Below are 19,620 nucleotides of genomic sequence, written 5' to 3' on the forward strand. Positions count from 1 at the left end.
TTCTTGGCCATGTGGAAATTGATCAAATGCATCAAACATACTTTCCATCTTTAAATGCATCAAACATACTTTCCATCTTTCTGAATACCCTGTGCAGTGGCATGCTGTATATTGCAGCGTTAATGGAAACGTGAACCATGTTTGTGCTGTTTTCTTTATTCTCACTTTATCAGAATTCCGACTTTATCAACCACATTCTATGGATGCATGTGAAAACAAAAGAAAAAGGTTTTCAACGTAATAGAAATATTCCAGTAGAGAAGAAGATAGGACACTCAAGGCTATGGGGGGTTAGGGCCAAGGGATCTTTTATTGGTCAGGGTAACTGTTGTAGTAAGAAATTCCAGTATCAGTGGCTTACCACAACACAGGTCTATTTCCTACTTGTATCACTGACAGATGTGGGCCAGGCTGCTGTTGGTCAACAGTAACTCAGTGATTCAAACTGTTTCCCTTTCAGCTGCATAGATGAGAAAGAGTGTTAGGAGCTCACACTCACATATTTAACTGTGTAGTTGCTGAGGTGACATCTTACATTTACTGTTGGTGAGAACTAAGCAAGGTGGTCCCAACCCTGAAGAAAAATAATAGGCACTAAGCATGGTTTTTACTGGACTCAAAAATACTACCAAATGTTTCCCAAAGGGCTTCTCCTCTTCCCATACTTTTACAAATCTTACTACATAAAAGAATGACCTCCATTGAGTGCTAGTCTTTATTTAATATCTCTTCAATGTATACCATCAGTCCCTCTAGTAGAAAATTTTGTTTTTCTACTAGAAGCTGGCCAGACTTCTGATTCTCTACCTAACATGGAATTTATGATATTTAATAGATAGCTTTTGCTTCTTTGTGTTGCTTGCATGCCCAAATGTTGAATATAATAGAAATAGACAGTTGAGCTATAAAATGGTAACAGATGATCATCTGAAATCAAGGAGAGCTAAGAACATCTCTTATGAAGAATGTGTTTTTACTCAGTGTCTGTATGTTGCAACGTACTGATTTAGATAGTGAAGCACTTTGGCTAAGAAAGTGGCAGAAATTAGGAGGCACTATATAAAATCTTAGAATATTAAAGTTGTAGGGATCTTTCGAGAGTGTGTATTTCATCCTTCTATGCGGAAGATCAGGAAATTGAAATCGTGATGAATTACACATAAAAGTTTTTGAAACTTCTAATTTCAAATTCATGAATTCCAAATTGTTTCCTTTCATATGTCATCAGAACTTCTTTCTTTTCAGGGTATCTATTGCTTCAATAATGTTGCCTAACTTCCCTCCTTTTTCTTCCCCCAAATTCAATGTCTTAGAACAAGAAGCTTTTATTTTCTGGTTAATGGGTAGTTAGATCTCAGTTGGGCTTAGCTGGTCTTGGCATCGTGCTGTGGGTTAGATTTAGGTCTTCTCCATATACCCAACCCCTTTCTTGAGGGAACAGTAGCTACCCAAGGTATGCCCTTCTCATGGAGGAGCATACCTGCACGGTCCTCTGTGAGGGCACGAGGGCAAGCCCATTTAAAACCCCTTCTTGCATTATTTCACTCGTTTTTTTATTGGGCAAGGCAAATCACATGGTCAAGTTCCAAGTCACTGAGGCCGAAAGATAGAATATTTACTAAAAACAGTCCAGTCTATCGTCAGGACAAGACTCTATATTGTTTAGGGTAAAGGCTAAGCTGCTGTAACAAAAGAGTACTATGATTCAAACAACAGTGTAGTTTATTTTTCACTCTCATAACAATTTACATATTTGGAAAGAATTAGCATGGATAAAAATCCTTTCCTCTAAGAGGAATTGTATAGAAAACAATATTTCCACAGGAAGAAAACTAGACAAATTTTAAAAACTTTCCTTAGCTCACCAATTCTCAGTATATATACTTTTATGATTACCTAGATATAATGATAGTCTGTTTGATATTGCAACAAGAAAACAGCCGTGCGTTCCAAATCCCCCTTATGGGGGCCTGTATTATCTAAATAACTGAATCCATATACAGACCAAATGTAAGAATCTGATCAAATCAAAAGTTTGATTAAAATGACATAATAAGGCATTGCATGTTTGTAAGCCTTCATCATAATTTTATCTACATAATGTATGCCATATCAACTGGGTTATGACCTGGGTTATTGGAAATATTGTGCGTGTTTTTCTCTTTTCTTCACATAGAAACCATTTCAGAACGATTACTGAAGATCGAATTGATGTCAGCCAGGAAACTGCAATTTCATGTCACTTGGCCTTGAATTACTACATTGAGTTTTCAGGCAATAAACAAATTTAGCTAAAAGATGCAAGCTTTTTTCTACTTATCATTAGTACCTAAGAATATGTACATTTTATACTCTTCCATCTCCATTACACATACAGTTATTGGCTCAGAATGATATTCAACCCTCCTTGTATCCTTTTATCTTGAACTAATCAAGTCCAAACTTCCTGCTGAAAACCCATGTATGTTCTTATAATTGTGGGCTGCAGAGCCAATTTATCTGATAAAGGCAAATAACCTACCATTTCCAGTCTGCAGAAATGAAGCAGAGCGGCTGTGTTGCAGGGAACATAATGTTTTCCCCTGCTGTTTTTGTTTCTCCTTCCTGTCACAGGTGGGAAAGATGGAGTTTTACAAGAATTAAGTTTGTGACGTACGATGCAAGGCAGTTGTTTGTTTTTTAATGCTTTTCCTGAATGCTTGACATACAAGAGAAGAACTTGTTTTGTCTGACATAATTAGGTTGACGTTTTCTAAAAAAATAACTCAAAAATTTGTGTTACATGATTATTGACTTTCTGGTTGCCAGGCTTTCTATGACACCACAAAGAGAGAGGCATTTATGTGGGGAGGTGTTTATGGAGCAACCAATAGCACCAAGACTCTGTCTAATTGTATCAGATGAAGCATAATTTCCTGAGGTTAATTTGAAGGAGTCAACTCCTTGGTGGAGGGTATGAGCAGGGAACTCAGCTCAGGGGGTGGGGAGCAGGGCAGAGCCTGATGCATTTTTTTCTCTTTCTGGTCCTAGAACAATCTCTGAGATGTAGGACGCTCTGGGGGGAAGATTATTAAAGGAAGGATCCTAAGGAAGCGGCAGTTTTCTCATGGGGAGTGTTGTGAATTCACACTGTGGTTAAGTCAGCCATGTTCCAAGGCTGCTTGGTATAGAGACCGTTTCTGTCCACAGAGGAGATCTGGGGACAATCTTTCCTTGTGCTGGATTGTACAAATGCATTGCAAGATGTTTATCATCCTCTCCGTCCCTCCAATAAATGCCAGCAGCGCTCACCTGTTAATGAGATAATTAAAGAGAGACCATGACCTGGCACATTATGAAATGCCACCTATGGGGAGGTCCTAGCTCTTCAGAAAACCATTTGCTGAAAGTCCCATGTTCCATGTTGGTTGATTTATCTGTTATAAATACTTTTACACTTTGTAACGTCTCATTTTGTTGTTTGTTTTTTAACATGTTTTATTTTTACTGTGTACTATTTTAAGTGCTAAGAAAAGCAGAGTCAACAAGCAGAGAGAGTACACAAAATTAACTTTTTGTACTCAACAGCCAGCTTTGCCACATTTTAACATTTTGTTGTAGACATTTTTTTAAAAGACATGGAATATTGCATTATTATTAAAGCTACCTTGGTAATCCATGCCCTCGCCCCAGAGAACAAAAAACCTGCTCTTTTGATTTCAGATTTATCATTTCTTACATGTGTTTATTCTTTTACCATATTTGTATGCATTTCTATATGATATTTTCTATTTCTTTACATGTTTTTGAACTTCTTCTAAATAATATCACTCTATTCTTGTGTGACTTCCTTACTTGATGCATAATTATGTTATCAAGATTTGTCTATGTGGGTATGTGAAGATTTAGATCATTTTAAATGCCATAAACCATGTCATACAAATATATGCTCCAATTTACTTAGCTAAATTTCTGATACTGGATATTTAGAATCTTTTTTCTTTTCTTTTCTTTTCTTTTCTTTTCTTTCTGTTTTTTCTTTTCTTTTCTTTTTTTTTTATTTTTAGCTATGCCAAGGATGAATATTCTTATGCTGGTCTTGTAGTGTATGGAATTTTCCCTAGGAATTTGATCGATTTATCTGAGGGTGTGCTACCCAAGTACTCACTATAGAGCTTGCCCTATAACCGCATAGCAGTTACACCCACTAGCAGTTCATGAAAGTCCTAGTACGGTCACATCTTTCCCAATGGTTGCCATTGGTAGTATTTAACAGTTTTTAAAAATATGTTAAGTGCGGGAGGTAGTGTCTTATTAAAATAAATTGTATTTTCTCCATTACTACTTTTCATATGCTTATTGGCCATTCATGTTTCCTCTTGTGGGAGTTGCCTATTCATATACTTTGCTCCTTTTTCTGCTGGGTTGTTTGTCTTTTTTGTTTGCAATTTTTGGTAAGAATTTTGTTAATATGTACACACACCATATATGTATGTTGTGAATACATGTTCCCAGTTCTCTCTGGCTTTTCTTTTCTATGTTATATGCTCACTTTTTGTTGTATAGATAGTTGTAGTCAATTTTATTAATCTCTGTTAGTGCTTGTGTTTTTTATGTATTGTGAAAGAACTCTTTTTCTACTAGCCATAGTTTACCCCATGTGAATAACCAGTTCCCGAATAATTTTTTAAAATCCCCAATTCTTTCCTCATGGGATTGCATATTAATAGTCGATATGGGTGTGTCTGTTTCTATTTCTGAGCTATATATTATATTCCAATAATCTATTTGTTTTTCCCTTTGTCCATGACCTCTCTGTCTTAAATATCATTGTTTTATATAAATCTTGATATCTTTGAAAGCATGCATTTTTCAAAATTGTCTTGGCTTGTCTTATCCCTTTGTTCCTACATATGAATTTAATAATCAACTTTTTTAGTTACATAATACAGTTATATATTGAAATTTTGAATGGAACTGAACTGAAATGATGGAACAATTGGAAGAAGACAGCTGACATCTTTATGATATTGAATCCTCCTACTCATGAACATGTTATTTTCTCCACTTATAGTTACTGTTCATGTCTTTCAATGAAATAAAAGGCCTTTCTATATAAAGATCTTAATATGTTTCTCTAGTTTCATCTCTATATTCTGTCTTTCACTAATGGAATTTATTTTAAAATTATGTTTTCTTTCACTGATTTTATTGTCGTGGGTGGCATAAAGGTATACATTTTGTTAGTGTATTGTAAATGATAGTCTTGTTTAGTATTTCTAATTTGTGTATAAATTTTCTCAAATGCTATAGTCAGTGATACTATATTCAAATAATTTTTCTACTTTTCCTATCCTTGTATTTATTTATTTTTGTCTTACCATGGTGATAGTTTCCTGTAATACAGTGTTTGTTGAAATGATGATAGCGGGCATCATTGTCTTATTCCTGACTTTTTTAGAGATTCATAATTTCATGCAAGAGATTATACTTTATATATGTGTGCATTTATCAATAATGCTAATGATTTACATGTTTTAAAACTTCATATAAATGGCATATTCCATGTATCCTTCTGATAGTTCACCTTAAGTATGATGTTCTCTGCTGTAGCTATTTGACTTCCTTCTATTACTAATTGTTTTATAAATTTTATATTTAAATCATGAATAGATAGTGATGTTTACACATTTTTAAACTTTTTTAAATGATAGCTATATTATTACAATAGTTTTCTAGTATTTTTACAGTGGAAGACTCCTTTATTGGATGTAACAGTGGAGTGTTAGGTCTGGGGCACATTGGTAGGAGGGCTAGTGAAACTTTTGTCCCCAAGACCCTCTTCTACCGGAGTAACTTCTTAAACAACCCTTTCCATTTGGGCCTGGATCCTTTTCTTAGCTCTTAAGAAATACTGACTGGCCACATAGAGATTATTTAACAATTCAGTATCAGAATTCAAAGAATAAACAGTGACCATTTCACCTCTAACTGATAAAAATTCCAAAAGAAATTTTGGGTCATTTTTTTAATGGTTTCTGGATCTTTGATTTGTTATTCTGTCAACAGTCTGACCACAGAAACTGTTGATTCGTTTGTATTCTCTTTGGCTTGAATAGAGGTCACAGAGCCTGGGAGGAGTGAAGCAAACTTTTTTATTTTTTTCATTTGTAAGCATAAAAAGTCCAAAGAGCTGAATTGGGATATGGAGTTCAGGATGATTAAAAATCTATGCTGAACTGGGCTTTATTTTGGTCACTTACAAACTGGGACATGCAAGCACAACCATCCCCTTTATAAGAGCAAAAGAAAGGAATGAACGACTGCAATTAACAACGACACAGATGTACTCTCCAGATTAAATGTGGAAAAACAGCAGAAACAAATGATTCCACTTAGTATGAAGTTTCAAGAACAGAGAAAATAAATCTATGGTGATTACCTTTAGGAATATTAAGGGAGAGGGGGAGTGAGGGAGTTATCTGGAGTTTTGGAAATATTCTGTGTCATCAGATGAGTGGTGGTTAACGGAGTGTATCATAGGCTGTACACTTAAGATTTTTGTACTTTATCGATGCATGTGACACTTCAGTGAAAAAGAGCATGGCTAAAATTCTAAGATCAGAGAGAGCCCTTTCTAAACTAATAATTTTCATAGCATGAGACAATTTGGGTTCAACCTTTTTAGGTTTATAGGAAATTATTGGTGAGAGAGGGAGAGAGAGAGAATCTCATGTTTTCTCAAAATCACACGGATCACTTAATGGATGATTACAATGCCTGGTATGATACCAGGCATTGTATCATACCTTGGGGGTTCTAAAAGAGTATTTAGGGGCTGACGACCTAGAAGGGGACAAGTAACTAAGTTAAGTGATAATATGGGAGAAGTATACAGATGCTCAGAGAACACTAGGGAAGAAGGGCCTAACTTGTCTGGAGTGGGGTTGTGGATATAAAGAAAGTAAGGTCTTCATAGAAGACATGGATTTGAGGAGACTTTTTAAGGATAAGCAGGTCTTTGCTGATTGGATTGTGTGGCACTTATGGATATGTTTGTGCTTGAGATATGAAATGACATGTTGTATTCAGGAACTCGTGTTTTTTGGTATAACTACACTAAAATACGGAAGCTGGAAGTGGTAATATACGAATCCGGAAAGTTAAAAACAGATCATGTTGGTAGAGTGTTGAGTGACATTCTAAGGAATTTTGATTTTTATTTTCCTTTTGGCTTTACGTGTTAGGGAACCATTGAAGAATTTTAATTAAGTGGTGTGATCAAGTTTGCGTTTTGGGGGTTGATTTAAACAATACTATCTAAGACAATTTGGATCGTCCCCCTGGAGTTCTGCCCTTGGTGATTTTTACCCTGTGTAACTTCCATAAATGACATCCTCTTTATTTTTTTTTTTTTTTACAATGGCAACAACATCTGATTTTTTTTTTATTAATTAATTTATTTATTAGTTTCAGGTGTACAAAACAAGGTAATACTTAGACGTTCATCATTTATATCCCTCATACTGTGAACCCCCCTCCCCCCATCCACTATCCCTCCGACCTCACACTGAACCATCACATTATATATATAAAATTATAGTTGGCATTCATTAATGTTTAGCTTCTGATGTACAATGCCATGATCAGGTATCCACAGTATCCCTGAGGTGGTCTCCCAAATAGGACGCATGTCCATCGGATACCCAACAAAATCTTTACAACATTGTAGAATACCTTCCCCAAATTAATTTTCAAAAGAAAAACCCTGAGGCCATCTTGTGGTTACCAGCTGCTTCCAAATCCCTTCACCTTTCCCCTTATCCCCAACCCCCTCCCACACACCCATCTAACCACTCTCGGTTTTTTCTCTGCGTCCCCAAAACTGACTCTGATTAGTTCATTCACATAAGACAAGGTTGCCCACTTTCTCCACTTCTATTCAACATAGTGCTGGGAGTTCTACCCACAGCAATCAGACAAGAGAAAGAAATAAAAGGCATCCAAATTGGTAAGGAGGAAGTAAAATTATCATTATATGCAGATGATATGATACTATATATAGAGAACCCTAAAGACTCCACCAAGAAACTATTAGAGCTGATAGATGAATTTAGTAAAGTAGCAGGATATAAAATTAATATTCGGAAATCAGTTGCATTTGTATATACCAATGATAAAATAGCAGAAGGAGAAATTAAAAAAAACAATTCCATTTACAATTGCTCCAAAGACTATAAAATATCTGGGAATAAATCTAACCAAAGATGTAAAGGATCTGTACTCAGAAAATTATACAACACTGAAGAAAGAAATGAAAGAAGACATAAATAGATGGAAACACATTCCATGTTCATGGATAGGAAGAATTAATATAATTAAAATGTCCATACTGCCTAAGGCAATATACATATTCAACGCAATTCCTATCAAACTACCAACGACGTTTTTCACAGAAATGACATCCTCTTTAGACTAATGACTCCTACCTCTAAATCTCTATTCCAAACTTCTCTCTTGTTTCTTCAGACTTCTCATAGAATTGTTTCTGAGTCCGTGGATGCAGATTTGGGTTATTTAATGTTTTTGCTCACTTTTAGATCATATAAGCTTTATGATCAATTTAGGTCACAAAAAATTTCAATTCACAATTTAGAATATTTATTTCAATATTTTTATTAACACATCTTTATTCAAAAACGTCTTCTTCACTCAGACCAAGAATGGGTACCAGTGCCCCTTCCTACCCTCCTACAGCCTCTGGGAAAGGACCTTCTTTTTTCACCTCCTCCCCCACTCACAGGGTCTTGTAGGGGAGATGGGGAAGAGAGGGGAGACATGGAGGTAGAAAATCTCTTGTTGTCTGATATTGTTATAAGATGCCTTCATTCTCTAGGTCTGCGGGATATTTAAAACTGACTTTTTTCGTGGTTATTTGGCTGAGATGTTTGAAGATTGTACTACTGGGTCCCTCTGACCTCACCTCCCTTGACCGTTGTAATGACCTTTCCTTGAATTGGACATTTCAGATCTTTCCTCAGGTTCTCTGCCCTGCAGCACCTACCGCTTCCTCCTGCAGCAGGCCCCTTACCCTGGCAAATTACTCTTGGGAGCAGACTCCCTTTTATGAATGAATTGAGACAAACATTCCTACCACAAATTCGATATCTTGTCCCTGAGAATTATACATTTTTGATGTACAATCAGAGAAGACCTCAGTTTCCTTCTCAGATGATAAACCTACCACAGTGCCATGGGTCAGTTTACCTTGCTCGGTTTTGGACGTTTGTGTTCCCTCAACTGCAGGGGACATGCATCGTTTCCTGAATGGTCCCCTTAAAATCTCTCTCAGAAGGCTGGGTTAGGAGGTAGCACACACTCCAACCACTCAAAAATCCTTCCAAACTCTCACTTTGTTGATCTTTTTATAAATCTTTAATACGAGTGAGGAATTTCTAGATAAATTTGAACAGTATGGAAACCTCTTAAACTATAGAAAAAAATAAAACTGTATGTATGCATACCGTGATTATATTTAACTACCAAACCCAATGTCTGAATTATATTGAAGAAGAGTGGCAGAGAATTAATATTGGCGTGTTGACAATTGCCTGCATATGAGAATAACTTTCAGAATCATTTTAATATATATAAATCCACTTTTTCTCCCAGCTCCTTTAGCGTTTTCTTATAAATGGTTTTTATTTCACAAAAGTAAGCATAAGTCATACTGTGTGTCCTTTATGCATTTAAAAGGAACTGTATTCAAATTAATTTTTATCTGCATAGTGTTCTACTAATTAATTCTGTCTACATGAAATTGCCTTTTATCTTTGGTGTAAATTCATCAGTATTTTAAAAGTTTTGATGTTGGACACATCTGGAAAAGCTATGCTGATGTGCCTTAGTTTTATTTACATCCGACTCCCCACTGGAGTGGAAGCTCCGTAAAGACAAGAGCTAGATTTGAAATTTGCTATTTCTGGCCTCACTGTGTCAAGTACATGTGAAGCACTCAGTGCGATGAGTCTTTTAACACTGTAAGGGCAGGTTTTAGGTAAGGTGTATAAATCTGAATAATTTAGAGCATTCGTGAGGCTTTTGGAAATATTTCACACTGATATAAATAAATTTGTGTAAACTATTTCATAGATTATTTCTAGACTATTCATAGACTATTTTCATAGACTATTTAATAGACATAGGTTCATAGAGTATAATAACTCATTACTCTAAAGAAGTGGAACATATATTGGAAGTCAGGAGATGAATGCGTTCTCTGACATTTAATAGATCCTGTATTGGTAAACTTATTGTTCTCAGGCAAAAGTCTACGCCATAATCAAACAGCTGGTCCCATAATTAAAAAAAAAAAAAAGAATACAGAAATGACCACTGATAACATTGTAACAGCCATCTAACTTAGATACTTATTTGTTGCTTATTAGAGCAACATGGAAATACTAAAGACGTAGATGTACCTGAATTTTTTCTTAGCCAATATTTTGATCACAAAGCATATTAAACATCAAGAAAACTGTGCGGAATGTAAACTCACAGCTCAGTGAATTGTAACAAGACTAAAATCCATGTGATGCCCACCCAAGTCAAAAAAAATGGCATGTTGATAACACTTCAAACTCCTATCAAAATCCAAACTCCTTTTCCTTCCCCTCAACAAAGGTAACCACTCTCTTGACTTTTACAAGTTTTTTAAACTTTATATAAATGGGATCATACAGGATATATATTCTTTTGGTTTGGACTTTTTTGAATTCTTAATATTTTGACATTCATCCATATTGATATGTCTGTTTATAGTTTGTTCATTTTATTTAATGTACAGTTATCTCTTATATAAATATGTCACAAGTTATTTATACGTTCTAATGTTGACGGAGTTTTGTGTTGTTTCCTGGTTTGTTTGTTTTCTTTCTTTTTGGTAATTCTGAAGGAATTTTCTTGTATATTTCTCTTGCTGCACATATGCTTATATTTTTGACCTGTCTAGGAATGTTATTGCTAGGTCATACAACAGTATGTGTATCTTCAAATTTAGTGGGTCAGACTCATTTTTTTTACAAGTTTATACTTTGATCAGTAATGTTCTTGTTGTTCCATGTCTTTGCCAACAGTTGGTATTCTTATTTATTTGGGTGTTTTTTTTTTTTTTTTTTTAGTCCATTTGGATAGATGAGAAGTTGTATCTCATCACAGTTTACATTAGCATTTTCCTGATTACTAATGAGGGTGTTCATGTTTTCTTTCATGTGTTCATTGGCCATTTGTACATCTTTTTTTTTTTTTTTTCAGTGTTTTTCCAGGGCCCATCAGCTCCAAATCAAGTAGTTGTTTCAATCTAGTTGTGGAGGGCGCAGCTCTCCGTGGCCCCTGTGGGGATCGAACCGGCAACCTTGTTGTTAAGAGCATCACCCTCTAACCAACTGAGCTAACCGGCCGCCCCATGCATCCTCTTTTTTATCACTTTTAATTTTTAAATAATTTCAGAGTCACAGGAAGTGGAAGAAGGAAAAAAGTGCAGGGAGGTCCTGTATACTCTTCACTTGGTTTCCTCCAGTGGTACCATCTTACATAACTGGAGTACAATATCAAAGCCAGGACACTGACATTGGAACAATCCATAGAGGTTGTTCATATTGCAACAGTTTTATATACACTCATTTGTGTGTGTGTATTGTTCTGTGGGGTTTTACCACATGTATAGATTCACGTAACCATGTCCACAATCAAGATACATCCTGGTTCTGTTACTAAACACTTCCACGTACTCTCCCTTTTAGACATACTTACCCTCTTTCCCCATCCCTAATGTACCTTTTTCTACTCTGTGCATTTACATTTTCTTATAGGCAAAACCTGATAAATAAAAATTTTTGATTTTAATATAATCATAGTTATTATTTTTAAAAACTATTCATTGCTTTTTTATTCTTGTTTAAGAAATCATTTCCTCCCCCAAGGTCATGAAAATATTCTCCTGGAGGTTTATTGTTTTGTCGCATGTACATCTACAATCCACCTGGATTTGATTATTGGTGTGAAGTAGAGGTCAAGTTTCATTTTTTCCCATTTGGATATCCAATTAACCCAGAACTCTTTGTTGAAAAGACTCCCCCCTGCCCCCTCCACCACAGGTTTGTGATTTTGCTTATGTTATAAATCAAGTGAGCATATGTGTTAAGAGTCTCTCTGGGTTTTCTGTGTTTTATTGGTTAACTTGTCTATCCTTGCACTAGTTAGATACTGTTTTATTTGCAGTTGGTTTGTAATATGTCTTAACATCTGGTAGAGCAAATAGTTGCAACTTGTCCTGCATTTGAATGTCTTGTATTTTCTTGGTCTTTTTTATTTTCATATATATTTTAGAAGCATATTCTGAAGTTATAAAAAGAAAACTGGGGATTTTGAGTAGTAATGCACTTATTCTATAAATCTTTTAGGCATGCACTGGCATTTCTACAGTATTGAATCTTACAGTCTATGAATGTGCATGGCACTCTGCTCATTAAGAGCTTTACTTTTTGATGATGTGTTATTGCTTTATCATAAAGTTTTTACCATCTAGTATGAGATTTATTCCAGGATACTTGATATTTTTAGTGGCACTGTAAATAGTATCCTTTTAAAGTTTCATTTTTTAAAAATATTTGTTGGTGTTATAAAGAAATATAAAAGAATGCTATATATTGATTTTGTATCCAGGAAACTTGCTGAACTCACTTATTAATTCTAGTAATTTATCTCTTGATTCTTTAATATTTTCTATATATATCATCATAACATTTGAAATAATAACAGTTTTATTTCTTCCTTTCCAAAGTTTATACTGCTTGCCTGCATCTTCCTGCCTCCTTCCATCCCTCCATCTTTTTTACCTCGTCCCTCCCTCTGTCTCTCACATTCTTTTTTTTGTTCTGCTGAATGGCCAGGACAATACAATATTGAATAGAAGTCATGTTAGCAGGTATTCATGAGCAAATGGAAAGTATAACTTATCACCAATAAATTTGATTATTTACTGTAGATGTTTTGTGAATATATTTTATCATTTAAAGTGTAAGTATTATCAGATCAACTTTTTTTTTGTCATGAATCAATGTTTAATTTGTTAGATTATATTTGTATACCAACAGATGAACATATATCCTTTTTTTTTTTGCCTTATTTTACTAATGTGAATTACACTGATTGATTTTTAAAGTTTAAACCAATCTTTATTCCTGGCATAGTACAAACTTGGAATTGATGTAAGATTCATTTTATACATTGTTGGATTCCATTTGTTAATGTTCCTTTAGGACTTTTGCTTCTATGTCCATCAGTGAGATTGGCTTGTAATTTTCTAGATTTTAACAAGCATCTTTTTTTTACTTTACAAATTTTTTTATCTTCTTCTGTCCAAAGTGCTTCTCTTCTGGAATCTGCTGCTTGAGATAATGATATCATTGGCCATATGCTCATGAACCCTTAAACCACACATTTACACTCATATTCATATCCAATCAATTGCCAATTCTGTCAATTACACCTTTTAAATACCGTATCACGCAATTTGGTCATTCTTTCTATCCTATCAGCTCCTACACTAGTTCAGGATGCTGTTGTCTCTTTTGTTTTCTGCCATAGATTTCTCTCCCTTCCATCAATTTTCCATATTGCAGTTAAGATGAACTTTTAAAATCACAAATTCTATTCTGCGGCATTCCTTCTTCACATTTTTCAGCAATTCCTCATTGAATTCCTTTGAGTGTCTCAAATTGGCCATATTTTCTCTCACATCCAAGCCTTTGCCCATACTGGTTCCTTTTCTAGTAACATTCACATTAGTGCACAAACTACAAATATTTACGTAGCAGAGCTGAAGGTTTGAGACGGATCAATGGTTGGCAGAAGGATGGCTAGACAGGAAACATTGTGTAGAGAGGTATAAAAGGCAGCTCAGGCAGTGATTTTTCCAACACCAGTTGTCTGCTTTATCATTTATTTTATGCTTGGCCTGTCATGTTTTGTGGGACCTGAAGGTTAGTTCTTAAAGGGAGCATGCTGTGGCTGACCGACTCTTGTGTTCTCTTCTGGGTCGCACAGGTTATGGGTCCTGTGAAAAGAGAAAGCTCTTCTGAAGAAAGTAAGCAGGGTAGTGAGGAATTGTTGAAGGTTCCAGGGATGATTAACCAGGCTGAAGTGGTACTTGAAGAACTGTCAGATAAAAAGGGAAATTAAAAATGTTTTGTGTACAGTAATGGCTACAAAGACATAAGATATTACAAATGTTCAGAAATATTCATGAATGCAGACTTCATGTCCAAATTAGGACGAACTATCTAAAGACTAAAGCTGTCTCAATATGAAAAGAGCTGCCTGTGAGACACTAAGTTTCCTCTTGTTGAATGTATTCAAGCAGTGATTGGTCAACTATGTAAAAGGACTATATATAGTATTAGGACGGCTCCAAGAGTCAGATCACATCCCAGATTAATTACATATAGTTTCTTAAGATTAGACACAAAATCTGTAGTTTTTGAAGCTTCACAGGTTATTCCAAAATGCAGTTTGGGAAGTTTGGGAAGTCCTGCATTAGAGGGAGGTTTCAACTCCTTAGTCAATTTCCTGTATCAGTGTCTAGAAGAGATGAAAAAAAAAATACAGATTTCCAAGCACTAACTTGTAGCTTCTAAATTAGCAGAGTTGGGTAGACTCCAGGAATCTATATAATCAAAATTATTTTAACAAGTAATTCTGTTTTCTAGGCGGGATGGGCATCACCAGGTTATGTGACCCTTTTAGGAGAATGCATTATGCATTCATAATTCAGCTAGATATCCTGTGGACAAAATATGCAATATGAATTGAGAGAAGTTTATCCAGTACAACAACAACAAAAAGGGTTTTGGAGTCAAAGGTGTCTGAATTCTAATTCTACTTGTTTGTTGCTACTCATTTACTAGCATACAAAAGTTTTCCTACCTTCTCAATATCCTCATCTTAAAATAGAGTAATGACAAATTCACAGACTGATTTTGAAGTTTAAATACAATTCTTTATGAAAAGTATCATTCTATCATTGTGTCTACTTATATCGTGCTCTTTTCTAAATTCTGTAGTTCTCTGAATGCTGTAATTAATAAGTGGAAGCATGGAGCGTATACACCTGTTGATGCGTATATTTGTAGTCTCTGCTGAGTTTTAGCGTCAGTGTGCTGTGAATTCCTCGTTTTAGTATTCCTTTTGGTTCAGGTATTATAATTGGTATTTTGAAGGCAGTGGGGGTGAAGAATAACGCCTTTCACTTACTCTTTTAAGTGAAATATAATCTGTGCCTAAATTTTTTCTAAATTGAGTGTTTCAGACAAGAATTTTTCATTAATTGTGAGAGAGAATTAACTATGTGCTTATTTTTTTATCACAGGTTTACAGGAACTGTGTAATTATTTATTAAAATGGAAAACTGTGAAGAAAGAAAAAGATAGCAGTTGGAATTAAAATTCCTGGATGACAATTTTGCTTTTGAGACATCAGCATTTAAAAACGATATGTTGATTTGGAAAGTCCTGGGAGTAAATTCCAAAATTCATTTTTTCCATTCAATCAATGGATTTTTTAATCATTCCGTGGAGTTGATGAAGTTCAGAGACGGTGTGTGATGGGAAATGTGGCATGCCAATGTTTTTCTACTGATTGCATCTTGGATTAGTTTGCTGCTTTTCTGAAGAGATTCCATTTTGAAGGGTAAGAACCTAATGTGATGGATTTATCTTCAGAGATGAACAGACATGGGAAGAATCCAGTGAGCCATAAGCTAGAAGATCAGAAGAAGGTAATGCAAATACATTTCCTTTTATTTGGTCATTTTTGTTTATGCTTAAAGAGAATATTGTAAGTTGAAAATGAATGTGTTTTAGGAGATAAAATAACATGCCATTTCATGGTAACAAATCCTGCCACATAGCCAAGTGTGGCTATGGGTCTGGATTTTATTACCATTTATTTGGTGGTTTTATTTCTAACGTCTTCTGAATTCATCCATCCAATGGTTTTGCAAAGGATTCTACTTTGTTCTCTCACTCTTGACTTCATTTTGGTGAACTGCTGGCCTGACCTCATGTGAACTGTTTTCTGAGATCCAGGATGAGGTGTGATTTTCTGAGATCCAGGGTGAGGTGTGAGTCATGGGGCATCTCTGGAGTCATGGAGCAAGTTAGATCTCTCTTGCACGAGAACACCTGCCTTCTTACCATTAGAAGCCACCATTGGCATTTGAAATTCTCCAATTTCATGTCCTTGGGGAACATCAGTTTAAGCCTTATTTTTTATAGCTGGCCTGGAAAGAGAGTCATGAGGCCACTGTGAGCTTTTGTTTGATGCTTGAAGTCTGTTGTTGAAGGAACTAATGGAAAAATATCGAGAAAGGACTGTGCTAATATAGTTTTTTAAAACTGGTTTAGAGAGCTTCTGAGTAAGAAGCTGGGAATTGAATACTAAGGATTGCACTTAAGCCTCATTTTTTTCTACCTTTTTAGAAACTCTTACCTGCTCAACTGCTGCACGGTAGTGAGAACCATCTAGAGAACACTTATCAGAAGGGTCAGAGATGGTGCCCAGGAGAGAAAGCCCACTCATAGTAAAATATATCATCTTTTGTGCTGCTTTCATTGACTCCATTAGTACAGGAGAGGTGTGTGGGGACCCAGTGGCTAAGGCACAAAAGCGAGGTATCATGAGATCATAGAAAGGAGATTTTTAGTTAGACTTGGGTCTAAGGGCCATGATTAAGGTTTGTTTTCACATCAGTCTTAATTTTTTACTAGTCACTTTGTAGTCCCAGAAGACAACTAGCTCTTTCACAGTTCTGGAGGTTAGAAGTTTAGAAGAGACAATATAGAGGCAATAGCTTATTAATTTATGCTGAAATTATAACCAATGCGACTAGAATGGGTGCTACAGCGATCTCTTTGCATCAGTTCAGAACAAAATGGATGGCTTATTTATGTCCAGGTTGGTCCATTCATTGTGCTTACCTGCAGTATAAGTAAACCTTAGAAAATACTAAGTACTATAAAATCCAAGATACCTGAAATCAATTTTCACTTCAATATGAATATGAATTTCTACACAAATAAGTGTATTACCAAGAATGGTGGTGGTGTTTCAAATGGTCAGCATTGTTTTCCCCCACCTGCTGGCACTAAGGGTATAAAATGCAAAAAGAGATGGCAAGACGAGTTTACATCTAAAGCATTTCTGGAATCTCTTAACTACGGAGGAGTCATTTGATTATTTTTCTCTATCTACATTTTTAAACTGTCCTTAACTCTGATGGTAATTTGCCGGTTGGGTAAATGAAGAGGGAAGTGGGTACTAGGTTGGCAATTAATATCACAGAGTTATAATTCTTGATTGAAGTTCTGTTTTTTGGCAGGAAAGGAAAGTACCTCTGCAGGTGCTTTTCTTTTATTTCCTGAATAAGAGATGTTTTCTGCTAACACAGAGGGATTACAAGCTGAAGAATGAAATGAATTTTAAACGTCATTTTGAAAATTCCTTGTATGGAACTTGAAACAATGGTCTATAATGATGGTTAGTTTCCCAGGCCATTCACAAAGGACTATTCAGCTCATAAAGAATAGTAGTAGAATTTAGACAAACTATGGTGAGGCATGATTCTGTGGGAAAATTAAAAGAAAAAAACAACAACAGCTTGGTGTAGTGAGACGAGAGGACCCCATTCCACTAGAGCCCCAACTTCTAGGTGGTAGGGAGATAGGGGAGGAATGAACAATTTCAATGAGCAGTAGCAAGATGGAAAATAGGATTCTAATGATTTCCTGGCCACCCAGTTTGTGTGGGCATTCACACTGAATAAACCAGAAACACAGATATTGATGGATCGATTGATCGATACTTAAGGTTCAGATTTGTTAAGTGTCAGCAGGAACACCTAGTCTCAGTGACAGTTTTTGAGTTTGTATGAAGGAGAAAAATGAAATGTAGTTTCATAAATCTTTGTAGGCTAAGCTCTGGGCACAGCCCTGTCACCACACAATTGCCAGTAGAGGTTATAAGATCATTCATGTAATTACTTCAAACGTTTGTACTCTTTCATGATGAATTAATTTAACAGGCACAGTGTTCCACATCAGTGAAATAAAATACATTTATTCGAACACATGACTTCATCCAGAGGTGAAGCATCTTCTTGGTATTATTGAAAAATGTGTTCTTTTCACAGTGTTTGACATATGGCAGACATTCAAAAAATAAGATGCATTGAACTGGCTTTTAATATAGATAGGTTCCTACTCTGAACACTGTATAACTGATTTCTTGTTCAGTCCACCATAGCTCACTGGCTTTTGTTCTTAATTGAAAGTATGTGGATTTGTACTTATGTTCTGCTTCTAAGTAGATACTGTTAGGACACTGAGCATGCGAGTTTCTGATTTTGTGTTCTACTGCAATGAGTAGGTGGAAGTCAGGGAAGAGGTAATGTATGGACTGCTTGCTGTATACCAGGAACTTGCTTGCTCCTTTCCGATTTATTAAGAAGGTATCTTTCTGGAAAGATAAAAGCTGCTTTTACCTCTAGAGGTTTGGTCTTGGAAAAAAGAGTATACGTACTGTTATTCAAAATTAAAGAGTTTAAAAGTGTATGTGACTACTAGGGCTTCTTTTAAATAATGCCTTATCACCTTACTAAATCTGAACAGAGGAAAACATGCTTGCACGTTAAAAGGTATCCTCTAACAAGTCGTATCTGAAGTCTTCTTCAATATGGATAAAGCAGAGATGTGGATTTTATAGGAGTTGAAAATAGTTCTAAGAATCTCAAATCAACTTGGGTTAGTGTATGGTGAGGTGGAACTCAATTGCATATTTGATCCCTGTGATTTTTATCAGAACTTTCAGTTACTTTTAGCTCTTATGGATTATTCTTGTTCTTGACATTTAGCTTCTGGACTGTTCCAGATGGGAGAATTGTCATGGCATATCAAATAACCTGAATGCCCTGGTGTGTTTTATTTATGAAAACTTGACATTTTGATCCTTTTGTTTGTTCATTGATGCTGGTGAGGTTGGTATGTTGCTTTCCACTAATTTTATTGATTTATGAGATTATTCCTCCAAAAGCCCCTACAATAGTGAAAGCTCAATAGGTACAAATGTCACTGCTATATAATTAATTGTGACCTTGAACTGAAAAGCAGAGCTCAGTAGATTTTACTGTCAGTCTAATTGCAGGCAGTTTGCAGTTCGGACAGCCCTGGGACGTTGCTTTATTGCTCCACAAATATTTTGTGTATTAAACCGAAGCATTTGTCATAGTCAGCAATTTACTAGGCACTGCTAAAAGGGCAGCAGGATACACATTTTGAAATTATGGCAATGGTAATGCAATAAATATTTTGTGATTTGTTTGAATTATTTTGTTTCTCTGTTCTCTAACCCAGAAAGGGATGAGCAGTATTACCGCCTATATGAAGATATATTTACTTTTATGGAAATGTCTAAGATTGATGCCATCTCTGTTTTTCACTTCCTAAAATTGTGTCTTTTACATGCTAGCCAGCATTATTTTCACACTACCATGCAAAAAGCTCAAGAATAATTGCAGCACATCATGTC

The 19,620-nt window shown here is 35.5% G+C and overlaps 1 protein-coding gene across 7 annotated transcripts in view; it reads left to right on the top strand.

The window, feature by feature from the left end:
* NAV3 (neuron navigator 3) overlaps window positions 1-19,620 on the top strand; it is a 785,517-nt gene that overhangs the window by 205,810 nt on the left and 560,087 nt on the right. For 4 of the 7 annotated variants that reach the window (XM_081061016.1, XM_081061019.1, XM_081061021.1 and 1 more), the window contains exon 2: window positions 15,407-15,814. In XM_081061016.1, the coding sequence (XP_080917142.1) occupies window positions 15,743-15,814 (72 nt within the window). In that variant the 5' untranslated portion in view covers window positions 15,407-15,742. Of the gene's footprint in view, window positions 1-12,056; window positions 12,135-15,406; window positions 15,815-19,620 lie in introns of those variants that run through there. The other 3 variants (XM_081061017.1, XM_081061022.1, XM_081061020.1) reach the window with 3 other exon arrangements.

Source organism: Rhinolophus hipposideros, assembly GCF_964194185.1.
Source record: "Rhinolophus hipposideros genome assembly, chromosome: 9".
NCBI lineage: Eukaryota > Metazoa > Chordata > Mammalia > Chiroptera > Rhinolophidae > Rhinolophus > Rhinolophus hipposideros.